Here is a 17927-nt window from a genome sequence, read left to right as displayed (position 1 = left end):
GATCCACAAATAAATAAACAAGGTTTCAAATCTAAACTGTCCCAGCCCCTGGTGACCTCTGACCTTTCCTTTGGCGTTGCCGGTGTAGATGTACTCCCCCCGCCGGTCAAACGCCGCCACCACGTTCAGGTCAGAGTCATCGTCCACGGGCAGAACCACGTGTTTAGAGTCTGACAGCGTCAGCAGTACCGGGGCTGACTTCATAGGACACACCAGGACCTTGTCCCTGAAACACAACGGGAGGGGACAGGTTGGGATTTCAAGTGGTGCTTTCTATATTTTTCCATACAGATATTCCATACAGTTTGATGGGTTGAGGTTAGGAGTGACAATCAGTTAGGAAGCATAAGAGGCTGAGGTGTAGGCTGAGCTAAGGTCGAGGTATATACTGAGCTGGGGTATAGATATATACTCCCAGGTGGGTGGGGTCGGTTGTACTAACTTGTAGTTTGATGGATGAGGTTAGGAGTTAGAATTAGTTAGAAAGGATAAGACTAGGCTGAGGTATAGGACGAGGTAGATACAGATATATACTCACAAATCTCTTGGGTGGTACTGCAATTTTAGGATGGGCGAGGGGAAGCGGAACCTTTGGTCACAGTCTCCCGTCAGGACGTCCCACAGGGACACTATGTTATCTGTAGACGCACTCACCAGCTTGTGCCCATCTCGACTCCAACTGCAGACACACAGGGAAACGTTTAGGAAGGTTAAGATTCAGAACCACAGTCAAAACACCCCTTGACAAGGGCTCTGGAACGAAATGATGGGTTTATGAGAAAATACAAGAAGAACATTTGAGCATATATAAACATGGTTTGCGGACTCTGAACGGTGTGTGTTTTTCCTTTGTTGTGACCGTAGTTTGTTTTCTCACCAAAGTGAGCAGACTGGATGGATGTGAGCACTGATAATCTTGGCGATGCCCCGTGTCAGGAAGTCCCAAATGACGATGCGTCCATCGTTGCACCCCACCGCCAGAAGCGTGCCCCAGCGGTTAAAGATGCACGTCAGAGCCATACTGATACAGTCCAGAGTGCCATCTGCCTCCTGCCAATGAGATAGCAATGATATGTCAAGACACTCACACAGACAACACACACACATTTGTATATCGATGTTCTACTTAGCCAAGTGGTGCACGAACCTCCAGTGGCATAGCTCAAGCTTGTGGTCGAGCAGAGAGTCCATTGACAACACGGTTTTTAAAAATTCAACCAACCTTGAAGGGATAATCCACCCCCAAAAATAAAAATTATGAAACTACTGTCAATTTGGTGAAAGCCTATGTTCAATAAAAAATGTCCCCATTATTTAACTTCTATGTGGTCCATCTGTGAAATCAGGAAATCGTGTAGGAACGTGTCATAGCCAGCTACTGTTACATGGTTCTGGTCACTGGAGATAGGGGATAACACACTATCCCATTTCATAACAGTTTTAAAACAATTACCTGCACTCCAGATCGCCAAATCAGCCAATAACTGGTATGGGTATACTTGTCTAGAACATATTTATCTGTTTATATCGTCATGACAATGTACAGTGCATTTGGAAAGTATTTGACAGTTTTGTGTTTCTCCAATTTGCGAATAATCGCACTAACTGTTGTCACCTTCTCACCAAGCTGCTTGGCGATGGTCTTGTAGCCCATTCCGGTCTTGTGTAGGTCTACAATCTTGTCCCTGACATCCTTGGAGAGCTCTTTGATCTTGGCCATGGTGGAGAGTTTTGAATCTGATTGATTGATTGCTTCTGTGGACAGGTGTCTTTTATACAGGTAACACGCTGAGATTAGGAGCACTCCCTTTAAGAGTGTGCTCCTAATCTCAACTCGTTACCTGTATAAAACACACCTGGGAACCAGAAATCTTTCTGATTGAGAGGGGGTCAAATACTTATTTCCCTCATTAAAATGCAAATCAATTTATACAATTTTTGACATGCGTTTTTCTGGATTTTTTGGTTGTTATTCTGTCTCTCAATGTTCAAATAAACTTACCATTAAAATTATAGACTGATCATTTCTTTGTCAGTGGGCAAACGTACAAAATCAGCAGGGGATCAAATACTTTTTCCCCTCACTGTACGTATTCAGACCCTTTGCTATGAGACTCCAAATTGAGCTCAGGTACATCCTGTTTCCATTGATCATCCTTGAGATGTTTCTACAACTTGATTGGAGTCCACCTGTGGTAAATTCAATTAATTGGACAAGATTGTGTCGAGTCACAGACCTGGGAAAGGGTACCAAAACTTTTTTGCAGCATTGAAGGTCCCCAAGAACACAGTGGCCTCCATCATTCTTAAATGGAAGAAGTTTGGAACCACCAAGACTCTTCCTAGAGCTGGCCGCCCGGCCAAACTGAGCAGTCGGGGGAGAAGGGCCTTGGTCAGGAAGGTGACCAAGAACCCGATGGTCACTCTGACAGAACTCCAGAGTTCCTCTGTGGAGATAGGAGAACCTTCCAGAAGGACAACCATCTCTACAGCACTCCACCAATCAGGCCTTTATGGTAGAGTGGCCAGACAGAAGCCACTCCTCAGTAAAAGGCACATGACAGCCCGCTTGGAGTTTGCCAAAAGGCACCTAATGGACTCTCAGACCATGAGAAACAAGATTCTCTGGTCTGATGAAACCCAGATTGAACTCTTTGGCCTGAATGCCAAGCGTCACGTCTGGAGGAAACCTGGCACCATCCCTACGGTGATGCATGGTGGTGGCAGCATCATGCTGTGGGGATGTTTTTCAGCGGCAGGGACTGGGAGACTAGTCAGGATCGAGGGAAAGATGAACAGAGCAAAGTACAGAGAGATCCTTAATGAAAACCTGCTTCAGAGCGCTCAGGACCTCAGACTGGGTCAAAGGTTCATCTTCCATCATGACAACGACCCTAAGCACACAGCCAAGACAATGCAGGAGTGGCTTCGGGACAACTCTCTTAATGTCCTTGAGTGGCCCAGCCAGAGCCCGGACTTGAATCTGATCAAGCATCTCTGGAGAGACCTGAAAATAGCTGTGCAGCGACGCTCCCCATCCATCCTGACAGTGCTTGAGAGGACATGCAGAGAAGAATGGGAGAAACTCCCCAAATACAGGTGTGCCAAGCTTGTAGCGTCATACCCAAGAAGACTCGAGGCTGTAATCCCTGCCAATGGTGCTTCAACAAAGTACTGAGAAAAGGGTCTGAATACATACACTACCGGTCAAAGGTTTTAGAACACCTGCTCATTCAAGGGTTTTTCTTTATTTTTACTATTTTCTACATTGTAGAATAATAGTGAAGACATCAAAACTATGAAATAACACATATGGAATCAAGTAGTAACCAAAAAAATGCCAAGAGCGTGCAAAGCTGTCATCAAGGCAAAGGGTGGCTATTTGAAGAATCTCAAATATAAAATATATTTGGATTTGTTTAACACTTTTTTGGTTACTACATGATTCCATATGTGTTATTTCATAGTTTTGATGTCTTCACTACTACTCTACAATGTAGAAAATAGTAAAAAGAAAAGAAAAACCCTTGAATGAGTAGGTGTTCTAAAACTTTTGACCGGTAGTGTATGTAAACGTGATATTTCCGTTTTTTGTATTTGTTATACATTTGCAAAAATTTCTACAAACCTGTTTTTGCCTTGTCATTATAGGGTATTGTGTGTAGATTGATGATGAAAAAACAAAACAATTGAATCAATTTCAGAATAAGGCTGTAACGCAACAAAATGTGGAAAAAGTCAAGGGGTCTGAATACTTTCCGAATGCACTGTATATATTTTGCTTAGATGTGCTCAACAGTGTACCAAATTATTCAACTCAGTTTCTCCTTCAAGTACGAAAATGTATGCACTCACTAACTGTAAGTCGCTCTGGATAAGAGCGTCTGCTAAATGACTAAAAATGTAAAACATGTAAAAAAAAGTACCATCTTGCAATGCACCCTGTCTGTCAGAAACGTGGGAAAGGGCTGTTGTTGCCATAGCAACGTAATCTTTCACTCACTCTGGGCAGAGAACTGCAAGTTGAACTCTGTGAGATTTACTTCTAAATTGATAGTGCAGTTTCTTTAGGCGACTTTACAGCTAGCTAGCTACTTCACATGCTGTTATTTACTTTGGTATTATTGTGTAGCTACCTCATAGGAATTAGTGGTTTGAGGTGGATTATCCCTTTAACGTGGCCATACTTCCTTCATTCTTGGGAAAACTCATTTTTCTAGTTGCAGGTGGAACTCCAATAATGAGGAAATATTCAGAAAGATATTTGTACCAAGTGAGAAATGCCTCTAGCATGTGTGTAGATCTTTATTTGTGTTGCGCTGTGTGACAAGCTGTTATCTTCTTCATCATGTGGCCACGGAGCCTAGAAATAACTAGTTCCAGCAAAGATGTTGGGAAATGTAATATGTCTGGCAGCTACAATGGTAAGGGAACTTCTAACTCGGTGCAAAAAGTAGATTTAATATCTGTCTGAATATTTAGTTATCGGGGTTCCACCTGCAACTAGAAACATTGTTTAAGACACCGGTGCCTTCCAAATCGAGAATGAAGTTAGTATCAATAAGTAAAGGTTGGTTGACATTTTTTGGGTCATATTTTCAATGGACCGTCTGCTCAACCTCAAGCACAAGCTTTAGCTATGCCTCTGGAGGTTTGAGCACCGGTTGGCTATGTTCTACTCTTAGGACTAGAATAAGCATATACGCATTACGTGCGCTTTTGTACTGTGAGGGAGAAGGCATAAACATTCACTGTGAGGAAGAGGGCATAACCATTCACTGTGAGGGAGAGGGGTGTGTGAGGGAGAGATGTTGTGTTGACAAGTTACAGGTAACAGTAGAACAGGAATGGCCTACCTCTGGATAGTTCTGCCCGAATGACTCTGTAGTAGAAAACAAAGAATATGGTTAGCCCATTCATGTACTGTAATGCCTAGGGCTGGGTTTGCCCATTCATAGATGGTAATGCTAGGGCATTAGAGTGGTCCTCTGTAGCTCAATTGGTAGAGCATGGCGCTTGTAACGCCAGGGTAGTGGGTTCGATCCCCGGGACCACCCATACGTAAAAATGTATGCACACATGACTAAGTCACTTTGGATAAAAGCGTCTGCTAAATGGCATATTTATATTATCACGCCACCATCACACATTTTAGTCATTTAGCAGACGCTCTTATCCAGAGCGACTTACAGTTAGTGAGTGCATACATTTTTCATACTGGCCCCCCGTGGGAAACGAACCCACAACCCTGGCGTTGAAACTGAGCTACAGGGGACCACACCAGAAGTCCATTCATTTCCAATGGAACGCTGCGTTTGCCTTGCAGAGGCAGTGTATTCTTCCTTGGATTTATCGAACGTATGTATCAAACTGTATGTGTAGACGGCTTGACAGAAATGGTAGCAGAAGGTGAATGTTGAACTTTTGTTACACACATATCCAGATGATGCGGGGTACCATTTTGCACAATGACACTGTCGGTGTGATCGAGGAGTTAGCTCTATTTACGAACATATCTGCCATGTGAGGGAAATCACCAAACGCTGTCTAAACGTTAATATGTCTCGCTTATGGAAACATTTGAAACTTTCCTTTCTTATCAGTGATACATTTTTCAAATAGAAAAGATACACAGCAGTGTGCAACTGCATACAGTAAGTATGTTTTTGAAATATTATTTATCGCTGATATTAAAGTTCCAAAGGTTTCTAAAACAGTATTACAAGCTGTTATGATAAAACAACAGCTTGAAGATCACCGACTGGAAAAGGCCAGCACAATCCGCAGGCTGCAAAGAGCAAATAGACTAACGTTACTGTTTATCCTTCTAACGGCAGTTACAGTACCATACATACGCAGATCGTTCATTCATTGACTAACGTATAGTCGTTGTTTCCTGCTATTTGCTGTGTGATTTCACCTTGTACCTCAAATGTAAGATTAACACTATGGAAATGTATTTTAACTATTCACTGTTACTTAATGTTTCTTGAGCGCTAGTAACGAGCAAGCTAGCATGCTAGTGCTGCCTAGTTACGGTATCCTCGTTTACGTGCGCTTTTGTACCCAATCAATTATTGAAGAATGATAAATGATCATTACCGAGCAACTCTAAATTCATCGCTGAACAATTCTGATACCATGAATATCAAAATAAACCGTCTTCAAGTTGATGTATCCAAAACACTGCCGTTTAGCTTTGTAGCTCTGTTGCTAACAAGAGCGCGACTGATGCTTAGCTAATGGAAGGACCCCAAACAAAGCGATGCTGAAACTGCCCAAACAAAAATCAATGAAGAATGAATGAATTTGTCGATACGGTGGTGTGTTCGTTTAATTATTGTTACTTAGATTTGTGTACGCATGATTTCATCTACTGATTGAAAATCGGAATATATATACGTATAACGTTAATTCATAACACCCTCCATCAAGACCGACAAAGTTCCGCTTGTGCCCATGTTTTAACAAGCAATTACGCTACTTTGAGCCATCACTGCTTCCATGGGACTCGAAAATTCTACCACCCGTGATCATCCGGGTCTCTCCCAAAGTAACCAATCACATGTTCCACAGAAAAACAGGGCGGGGTTTCAGATTATCGAAATTGAGGTATTACATGTAAAATAAAAATGTTCAGCCCATAATAAAAACATGAATGGCACGAAAACTTCACCAAAAAAAATCATATTTAGTGTACCAAAAGCCTCTAAATATTGCACAAAGTGCTCTGGAGCCATGCCACAGAAACGTGAGTACATGCCCACTGCGTCACTTGGAAATCCACCAATTGGATACGTCCTTTTTCTAGGTCGCTTATTTGTAGCTTGTTGGGGCGTGTCGCTGGGAGGATAGATATTTCTAACTAGACAGTTAAGGTCCTGTGGTTTGAAACAGACATCATATCTATTAATCAATATTTCTATATCATATTGTTCACTGGAACATTGAGCATGCGTTGTAGCTAGAACAGTTATGAAACTATTTATTGCACTGGTAGAACTGTACCCGAGACAGTTTAATTTACATTTTGAGAGACCACCCGTGGGATTAAACGGCCCTGTCAACGGTAATGACATAAAAGACACATCCTTGAGTACACATTATAGGTAAGAAATTGAGATTATTGGTTATCATAACGTATTAGGTGTATTCCATATAAAGTAGGGGAACATGTATTACTAACTGACCCGCTTCTGAGGCTGTGCATTGCCAAATAACAAAACAAGTTGTCTGTCCTTGGATAAGGTGTAAAATGTGTGTTTAAGTGTGTCTGAGCTTTCTGAGCAATTTATGTGCAGTTATGCAATGTATATAATGCGAATGATGCTGTGGTCAGATGCTGTAACAGTCTAGCTGTTATGGTGACCAGATTGACCTACATTGTGAAGTGTGCTCTAAACTGCCCTGTATTTGAGTGTGATATAACTTATATTTATTCAAAAGTCGAGAAACTAAATGTATTGCTTTTTTCTTCATCCCTGCTGATAAAAACAGTAAAGCAATATTTTGTTATTTTTGAATGATTTGTCCCCCAAAAATTTTTTGGAGGTGAGAAGTAAACTAAACTATTTTGGATGACCATATTTGTGTCAGGCCCATTTGACTCTATACATCATATAAATGTATTATATTATATACATGTCACAGAAATATGAAAATAACTTCATGGTAGAATTGAAGACAAATGAAAGTGCTGTGAGCATTGCAAGCATTTTTACATTATTTCTAACAAAAGTCCACTTTCACCTAGCCGATTAAACTCAACTCCACGATTTACGATGGAGTTGAGGGGCGACTAGCCTGTGCGAATTGATAAACATTTTTTTTCAGCACCCAAAGAATAGCCTGTGCTGAAATTTTATTAGAAAATAAAATAAAACGTTATTTTAATGGACGTTGGAGCTCCAGTCAGCCCACACTAGTTGCTGCTCAACTACATGGTAAATCGTGGAGTTTAGTTTAGTCTGCTACTTTCACCTGAACATGTTCATTAGCATTTCATAATCATTACAGTGTGAACATTGAACAGTGCATTGCATTGAATAGTGTAATATGAATATTATACTTCATAATAGAGAGCAATAGTAATAGTGTATTTTTGTAAGCACTAACTCTGCCTGGCTCGTTGGCCAAAGCCTATGGGGAAATGAATGGGGTTATTGTAGGGTTTTTGGATAAATGCCGAAAATAAGGTATGTGGTAAACACAGGCTTAGGAGATCACATGTTTTGTTCTATGAGATAATCTTCATCAGCTAATGTCACTTTTTGCGAATTTTGAAGCATTTATATAATCAAAATAAGAATATAAAGCACATAAAGGCTTCATAATTCATAAAGGTCATGTTAACTGACTGATTATCTCATTGAACAAAACATATAAGATCTCCTAAGCATGTGTTAACCTTAGACCTTATTTTCAGCGTTTGTCCCAAAACCCCATTCTTCCCCATTAATTTCCCCCATAGAAATGGCTGAATGAAGCAGAGGTAACTCATTTCCGATTTTTAGGACTACAAGCTGACAAGTATTCCAGTGTGTTTAATTATCAGTTCTCTATACTACATCTCTTTAACGATGTAGTATAACTTGCACCAAAAAATATATAACTTGCTTTTTATTTATTTTTATTATTATTATTATTTATTTGAATAAGGTGACCCATTCTCTATAGCAGGGTTTCCCAAACTCGATCCTGGGCCCCCCCGGGTACACATTTTGTTTTTTTCCCTAATACTACACAGCTGATTCAAATAACCAACTCATTATCAAGCTTTGATTATTTGAATCAGCTGTGTAGTGCTAGGGCAAAAACTGAAACGTGCACCCGGGGGGGCACCCTGCACTATAGCACATACTGGGCTTCTAAACATATAAAATAAAACTATTTTTTCAGTCCCTGTTTCGAATATGGCCAAGAACTCCATCCACTGGTTCCGGAAAGGACTGCGTCTCCATGACAACCCGGCCCTGCTGGAGGCGGTGCGGGATTCAGACACGGTGCGCTGTGTCTACTTCCTGGACCCCTGGTTCGCTGGCTCCTCCAACCTGGGGGTCAACCGGTGGAGGTGAGGCACAACTAATTTATCTATTAATCTATCAACCAACCAATCAATAAGATTCTATTGTCCTAGTAAACAGATGCATTGTGTATGCTCTGAATGTTTGTGTTATTACAGTGTTAACTATTTAACAGTGTTGTTCAGTGTATTACGAAGTTGATGTTGTAGGCAGGATTGTGGTCAGTTCCATTTCAATTCAAGAAGTGAATTGGAAGTCCAATTTATTGACCCAGACCAGATGTTATAGTGATCAAGTGGTTCTCAGAACAGTTCCCATCAGACGGTTACCACTATCTGGCCAAGCTAGAGAAAACAGAAGTAGGCTATGGAGTGTTCAGATGTGCCAGTGGAAGGCCTGGATCTTGACATCCATAGATCAGGCCCAGCAGAGCAGGACTGTAGCAGTAGGCCTATATTGTAATTCTGTCTGCTTTCAAAATAAAAGTAGTGTTAACAGCATTGTCTTCTGTATTGAAAGTTAGTGGATTCTATGTTTGAGTATTCTCCAATTATTTACTAGGCTATTTCGTAGGCTAGCATTTAAAAAAGTGTAGTGGTGCTTATTCCTTGATTCGTTTAACTCAGAAGATAGAAGAAATACTACTAGGCCTAATTGAATGACTGGCATGCAGAAGCAACAGCTTCTCTCTTCCAGAGATGGTTAAGAGAGCATTCATAGTGTAATAGACACAGATAATATTTTCCTCCAAGTATTTGCCATTGCCTCTGCCAGACAAATGTCATTTTCACTTTCTGTACAATTTAAGAAATCCTCTCTGGGGCATTTTTTCTGGCATCCTTAAAAAACCAACGAGCGTAGAGCCAAGGTCTGTAAAATGGCATCGTCCAGGCAGGGGGCCAGGTTAGTGTGCCAATAGAGAGTTAAGTTTTCTGAGGTAGTGGTTGCTATTGGGATGACCTACTTTACAGCAGGCTGTGCTGTGGTGGAGCGGCCTAGCTGGATCTTTAAAACTGCTCAAGCAGCAGGAAGCAGCAGTGGCCCTCATATCTGCAGCTGGATTAGCCATCTATTAAACTGAGAAAAAAATCAATTTGTCCACACCTATACTTTTTAACCTTTTTTATTCCGATTTTATTTGATCTGGGAAACTCTTATGAATCAACAGGCAGATAGCAGGCCTACACAGGGTTATCTTGTCTTTCTCCACAGCCTGTTTATCACCTTTAAAGGTGTTCAGGTGTTAACTCTGCCCACACACTAGACACACACACACACCATGTACCACCTGCTGCTGTCCTCTCAGGGGACTGTTCTGTGGCAGGAGGATCACAGCGTTTTCTGTCAATCAGTCATCTGGGATACCACACTGATCACTGAACCATGTAACCGTTGCACAGTTTCATTCCAAATATTACATCTGCAACAGTAAGGACTGAATCTGTGCCAGAATCTGTGCCTCAATGACCATAAATGCTAGAAAGGTGATGTAAATGCAAAAAGGCAAATGTTTGTGTGACATTATGGTTGTTGTGAAGGTGTGAGTGGCCTCTGTGTGCTGGGCTGTTTCCGTTGTAGACAGTGCATGTTGTGCCAGAAACCTGCACTAGTGGTGGCCTGCAGTCGTGCAGGTTGTGCCAGAAACCTGCACTGTTATACTGTATGTACGATCACCATCTTAACATGAATTATGGACATATGGTCAAAGGGTGTCAGTATGCTTCTTGGACAGTGATTTAGTTTGTATTTATATCCTGGCCCAACAAACATGTTCTTCATTCTAAATAATGTATTATTTAGTGGGACTTATTAGGGTTTTATTCAATCATACATGGTGTCAGGTTTAACTCACAAACATGAGTCTCTTCACACTGTGAGAATGCCCGTAAAGCAGCGTCCTCTCCTGCATGGCCATATAGTGACAGTTGTCCGCCCATTCCTGTGTTTCAGGTTCCTGCTGCAGTGTCTGGAAGATCTAGATGCAAGCCTCCAGAAGCTCAGCTCCCGTCTGTTTGTGATCCGAGGCCAGCCGGCCAACATCTTCCCCCGACTCTTTAAGGTGAGACCCCATCATCCCTACCATCTTCCCCCCACCCATACCCTCTCCCCCTCACCCATACCCTCTCCACAGCCTCCCTCAAACCCTCCACCCAGAGACAGCAAATATCCACCATGCTGTATCAGTGTTTGCTGTGTCCTGTCCTCTCAGGATTGGAACATCTCGCGGCTGACGTTTGAGTGTGACTCTGAGCCATTCGGTAAGGAGAGGGATGCAGCCATTAAGAAGCTGGCCACAGAGGCTGGAGTGGAGGTCGTCAGCAGGACCTCTCACACACTCTACGACCTGGACAAGTGAGTGGGACACCCAGTGACATTTTCACATGGAGGTTTGTATTAAACCGAGCCCTGAATTGAAACCCTCTCCTCCTCTCTGTAGGATCATGGAGCTGAACGGTGGTCACCCTCCTCTCACCTTCAAGCGTTTCCAGACGTTGGTGGGCTCCATGCTGCCCCCGGACTCCCCAGTAGAGGCTCTGTCCCAGGCCAGCATGGGTCGATGTGTCACCCCCGTCTCAGACAACCACACGGACAAGTACGGAGTGCCCCTACTGGAGGAGCTGGGTAAGACACTTCACAATTGTTCCCATTGGAATCCATATTGTGAAAAAAAATTCTAGATACTTTTACCGCAAGTGTCTAAACATGCTGTGTGCCTGTTTCCCTCCCCAGGCTTTGACACTGAGGGCTTGGCTCCAGCTGTGTGGCCTGGAGGAGAGAGTGAAGCTCTCACCAGGATAGAAAGACAACTTGGACCTGACCTCTCCACAGTATGTAACAACACATACACATACAGACTCATTGACTCAGACTTATGTTTTATATCATATATGTATCATATATTAAACCTTTCTCTCTCTCCAGACATGGCAGGTGAATTTTGAGCGTCCCAGGAAGACCGCCAGCCCCCTGCTCGCCAGTCCTCTGGGTCTCAGCCCCTACCTTCGCTTTGGATGTCTGTCCTGTCGACTCTTCTACAGCAAACTGGTTGAGCTCTACAAAGAGGTACTGTACACACACACACACACACACACGCAGACAAACACACACACACACACACACATGCATACACACACACATCTATCCCTGCTGAACACTAACACCAACACACACACACGTATCCTTACTTAACACTAACACCAACTCACACTGATCACAACTATCACGCAAGGTTGTTTATTATTTTGCTCGTGTTATATTTATCTTCTCTGTCCTCGCCTCAGGTGAAGACGAACGACAGTCCTCCCATCTCCCTCTACGACAAGCTGCTGTGGCGTGAGTTCTTCTATACTGCTGCCACTAACAACCCTCGCTTCGACAAGATGGAGGGCAACCCCATCTGTATCCGCATCCCCTGGGACCGCAACGCAGAGGCGCTGGCCAAGTGGGCCGAGGCCAAGACGGGCTTCCCCTGGATCGACGCCATCATGACCCAGTTGAGGCAGGAAGGATGGATCCACCACCTGGCCAGACACGCTGTGGCCTGCTTCCTCACCAGAGGAGACCTGTGGATCAGCTGGGAGGAGGGCATGAAGGTAGAGAGAGAGAAGGTGGAGGGAGATAAGGGATGTGGATCAGCTGGGAGGAGGAGAGAGAGAGAGAGAGAGAGACTGTGTTGTTGTTCTGTGTATCTGACCATGTTGTGTCTGTGTACCTGTCTGTCAGGTGTTTGAGGAGCTGCTCCTGGATGCAGATTGGAGTGTGAACGCAGGCAGCTGGCTGTGTCACTCCTGCAGTTCCTTCTTCCAGCAGTTCTTCCACTGCTACTGTCCTGTGGGCTTCGGACGAAAAATAGATCCAGAAGGAGACTTCATCAGGTTGGTATATCTAAATGCACACACACAACATGCACAGACTCAAAGTATCTGCTTTAACAAGTCATACAATAGCAAGGCTGTTCTGTAAGTCTGTCTGACTGCTGTCTGTATGTTGTGCTGAACCAACTCCTCTGGCAGTGGTGACGAGGCGTAATTTTAATTTCTCCTTCTGCTTGCAGGCGATACTTACCTGTCCTGAAAGACATGCCAGACAAGTACATCTACGACCCTTGGAATTCCCCCATAGAGGTGCAGCGGGCGGCCAAGTGTGTGGTCGGCGTGGACTACCCCAAACCCATGGTGAACCATGCAGAGGCCAGCCGACTCAACATAGAGAGGATGAGACAAATCTACCAGCAGCTGTCCAGATACAGAGGACTCAGTAAGTATTTTTCTCCCTCCTTCGCTTTGTATTGTTCTGTCTCTGTCTGTATTTCTCTTGCTTTCTGTCTGTCTCCTTCTCTCTATGTCGCTATCTCTCTCTTTATCACACCTGCTCATTAGAACTTGTCTCTCTCCTTCACTGTCCTGATAGGCTTACTAGCTGCTGTGCCAACCAGTCCTATTGAGGGTCTGAATGTGAATGAGGTCAAGCCGCTGGCGTCGCCCTCTACTGGTAGAAAACACAGCGGGACCAACAGCCATCATGGTGAGCAAGGACCATGGCCTAAAACTCCTTTACTGTTATCACACCACGACTGCAAAATGAGCACAATCTAACCCACACTTCTATCCTCTACTCTACTCTACTCTACTCTCATCTCACCCTCCCCTCCTCTCCTTTCCTCCTCCCCCTCTCTTCTCCTCTATCCAGGCCGTGGTAGAGAAAACAGAAGTGTAATAGTGAACGGTGAGGAGCAGCCGGGACCCAGGGGCGTTAGACCACGACCTGGACCAACATACACTCAGAGTAAGACACAGTATATCAGACTAGACACGGTATATCAGACTAGACACGGTATATCATATCATATCAGACTAGACACGGTATATCATATCAGACTAGACACGGTATATCATATCAGACTAGACACAGTATATCAGACTAGATACGGTATATCATATCAGACTAGACACAGTATATCAGACTAGACACGGTATATCATATCATATCAGACTAGACACGGTATATCATATCAGACTAGACACGGTATATCAGACTAGACACGGTATATCATATCATATCAGACTAGACACGGTATATCATATCATATCAGACTAGACACGGTATATCATATCATATCAGACTAGACACGGTATATCATATCAGACTAGACACGGTATATCATATCAGACTAGACACGGTATATCATATCATATCAGACTAGACACGGTATATCATATCAGACTAGACACGGTATATCAGACTAGACACGGTATATCATATCATATCAGACTAGACACGGTATATCATATCAGACTAGACACGGTATATCATATCAGACTAGACACGGTATATCATATCAGACTAGACACGGTATATCAGACTAGACACGTATATCATATCAGACTAGACACGTATATCAGACTAGACACAGTATATCAGACTAGACACGGTATATCATATCATATCAGACTAGACACGGTATATAATATCAGACTAGACACGGTATATCAGACTAGACACGGTATATCATATCAGACTAGACACGGTATATCATATCAGACTAGACACGGTATATCATATCAGACTAGACACGGTATATCAGACTAGACACGGTATATCATATCAGACTAGACACGGTATATCATATCAGACTAGACACGGTATATCATATCAGACTAGACACGGTATATCATATCAGACTAGACACGGTATATCATATCAGACTAGACACGGTATATCATATCAGACTAGACACGTATATCATATCAGACTAGACACGTATATCATATCAGACTAGACACAGTATATCATATCAGACTAGACACAGTATATCAGACTAGACACGGTATATCATATCAGACTAGACACGGTATATCATATCAGACTAGACACGGTATATCAGACTAGACACGGTATATCAGACTAGACACGGTATATCAGACTAGACACGGTATATCATATCAGACTAGACACGGTATATCATATCAGACTAGACACGGTATATCATATCAGACTAGACACGGTATATCATATCAGACTAGACACGGTATATCATATCAGACTAGACACGGTATATCATATCAGACTAGACACGGTATATCATATCAGACTAGACACAGTATATCAGATTAGACACAGTATATCAGACTAGACACAGTATATCAGACTAGACACAGTATATCATATCAGACTAGACACTGTATATCAGACTAGACACGGCATATCATATCAGACTAGACACAGTATATCAGACTAGACACGGTATATCATATCAGACTAGACACGGTATATCATATCAGACTAAACACAGTATATCATAGACTAAACACAGTATATCATATCAGACTAGACACGGTATATCATATCAGACTAGACACGGTATATCATATCAGACTAGACACGGTATATCAGACTAGACACAGTATATCATATCAGACTAGACACTGTATATCATATCAGACTAGACACAGTATATCAGACTAGACACAGTATATCAGACTAGACACAGTATATCAGACTAGACACGGTATATCATATCAGACTAGACACGGTATATCATATCAGACTAGACACGGTATATCATATCAGACTAGACACGGTATATCATATCAGACTAGACACGGTATATCATATCAGACTAGACACAGTATATCATATCAGACTAGACACAGTATATCATATCAGACTAGACACAGTATATCATATCAGACTAGACACAGTATATCATATCAGACTAGACACAGTATATCATATCAGACTAGACACGGTATATCAGACTAGACACGGTATATCAGACTAGACACGGTATATCATATCAGACTAGACACAGTATATCAGACTAGACACGGTATATCATATCAGACTAGACACGGTATATCATATCAGACTAGACACAGTATATCAGACTAGACACAGTATATCAGACTAGACACAGTATATCATATCAGACTAAACACAGTATATCAGACTAGACACAGTATATCATATCAGACTAGACACGGTATATCAGACTAGACACGGTATATCAGACTAAACACGGTATATCAGACTAGACACAGTATATCATATCAGACTAGACACGGTATATCAGACTAGACACTGTATATCATATCAGACTAAACACAGTATATCAGACTAGACACAGTATATCATATCAGACTAGACACAACAGTCACTTACAGTGTTATGTTGAGTAGGAAATTCTTATGGGTCTATTTCTGTTTGTCTCTTGGTCACTGCAGGCTGTGGAATGGCGCACACAGAGCAGGCACATTCGTCCAATCATGGACTCTGTCAGACAGGATGTGCCCATGACTTTGCTGTGCCTCAGTATCCAGGTCGTCTGGTCCGGGGTGGGGCTGGGTGCGGGTCTAGGAAGAGGGGACGGGAGTCGGAACAGGAAGTGGCCGGAGACAACGACTCTCTGTCCTCCGCCTTCAAGGTACAGCGACACAATAAACAGGTAAGTCAGGGGTCAATGTGTGTGTTAACATTCTGTTTTCTACAGTCTATGTTATGTACCTGGGGGGGATCGATAAGTTACAAAAAAAATTGAAATATTCATGTTTCTGAGTTCATGAAGTTAGACTTTTAGGAGCATAGTATAACTGACTCAACATTGACATTTTAGTCATTTAGCAGACGCTCTTATCCAGAGCGATTTACAGTTAGTACATTCATCTTAAGATAGCTAGGTGGGACAACCACATCTCACGGTTATAGTAAGTACATTTTTCCTCAATAAAGTAGCTATCAGCAAAGTCAGAGCTAGTGGGGGAAGTCAAGTGTGAGTTTTTTTTACACTCAGTTTATCAGTGATTCTGCATTGTGATACAGTAAACCCACCAGGTATTTACTTAGTAAAGCATAATAATAATGTTTCCTTTGTTCTGTGTTTGTGTTTCAGAAGAGTACGAGTCAGCAGGATGAGAGGATGGCTGTGTCTTCATAAGCTGCTGCTGTCATAGATAGATAGAAATTATTATACATACTGTACATAGATGTTTAAATAAATATTTTTGTATCAAGGAAAAGTCTCTGTTCCTGTATGAGATGTGACATGAAAGTCCCTGAGTCTTAGTTTTCAGAGTTGTGATCTCAAAAATGTATTATTTAAATTTGGAAAAATTGTCAAATCAGTTTGGATTTATCGGAATCTAATTTTGGGTGCCCAAGGTTAGGACTCTAAATTCCCCACCTGGGTTGAACATGATGTACAGTCTATAATATGTTATGATGTAAATGATTGTAAATATGTCAGTTACTGTCAGACTGTAGCTTCACTTCTGTACTGTATGTCTGAAACACAGCCTGAAGACAAACTCCAACTGGACTTACTCGGACAGAGCAGACAACGATAAAACCATTTCACAGGAGACCTGATATTTAGATCTGGACCCCCCATTACCTTTGACCTCTAACCCTGAGGATCGCAGCAAGCTGATTGGTCAAATCAAACCAGCTGCTCTCTGTAGCAAAAGTGTGTAAAAGCATAAGGCTGTTCATCATGTGTTACTTTCCCACCATGTTTCTTAATTTCTGCTAAAATGGAGGGTGAAGAGTGAACGCTATTGTTGTTTTCCCTATGGAATTGTACGACTGCTTTTGTTACTTTTTGTTTTTACAGAATTACCAAAACATTGCCTTCACAGATGTTAAAATAATGTATATACAGTATACCTCTAGCACAACAAATTAAATGGTTGAAATAACTCTGTATGCTTGACTTTTTAATGTCTGGTCTAATTTCTAAGGGTATTTTAATTTCTCTGTTTAGGAATTTGCAACGTTTCATTAGGCAAATTATTTCATAAGAGATATTGGTAATAATTAAAGTTATTACAATAATTTAGCTGGGGCACTCATTCTCATCTGCTTCTGTGTTGAACCGGTTTGGAAAGAGTTGACTTGAAGCGAGACCAT

At 42.1% G+C, this 17927-nt stretch overlaps 2 protein-coding genes across 3 annotated transcripts in view; one reads left to right on the top strand and one right to left on the bottom strand.

Annotated features, from left to right (window-relative positions):
- LOC121578126 (retinoblastoma-binding protein 5-like) overlaps positions 1 to 6470 on the bottom strand; it is a 43958-nt gene extending 37488 nt beyond the window's left edge. For both annotated transcript variants that reach the window (XM_041892240.2, XM_041892241.2), the window contains exons 1-5: positions 6103 to 6470; positions 4857 to 4882; positions 878 to 1050; positions 539 to 679; positions 64 to 226 (exon numbers count right to left, since the gene is read on the bottom strand). In XM_041892240.2, coding sequence (XP_041748174.1) covers positions 64 to 226; positions 539 to 679; positions 878 to 1050; positions 4857 to 4882; positions 6103 to 6121 — 522 coding nt within the window. In that variant the 5' untranslated portion in view covers positions 6122 to 6470. The remainder of the gene's footprint in view (positions 1 to 63; positions 227 to 538; positions 680 to 877; positions 1051 to 4856; positions 4883 to 6102) is intronic.
- A 434-nt stretch (positions 6471 to 6904) lies between these two features.
- LOC121578124 (cryptochrome-1) lies at positions 6905 to 17716 on the top strand. The gene is made up of 14 exons (XM_041892239.2): positions 6905 to 7109; positions 8899 to 9070; positions 10974 to 11082; positions 11233 to 11375; positions 11461 to 11645; positions 11754 to 11851; positions 11946 to 12086; positions 12305 to 12616; positions 12747 to 12898; positions 13078 to 13280; positions 13434 to 13547; positions 13713 to 13808; positions 16247 to 16467; positions 16912 to 17716. The coding sequence occupies exons 2-14, from the start codon at positions 8913 to 8915 to the stop codon at positions 16954 to 16956; spliced, it is 1977 nt and encodes a 658-aa protein (XP_041748173.1). The 5' UTR covers positions 6905 to 7109; positions 8899 to 8912; the 3' UTR covers positions 16957 to 17716.
- Positions 17717 to 17927: the final 211 nt, after the last annotated feature.

This window comes from Coregonus clupeaformis, chromosome 12, assembly GCF_020615455.1.
Source record: "Coregonus clupeaformis isolate EN_2021a chromosome 12, ASM2061545v1, whole genome shotgun sequence".
Classification (NCBI taxonomy): Eukaryota; Metazoa; Chordata; class Actinopteri; order Salmoniformes; family Salmonidae; genus Coregonus; species Coregonus clupeaformis.
Note: the sequence above shows the minus strand (reverse complement) of the source record. Positions and strands in the feature narration are given on the sequence as shown.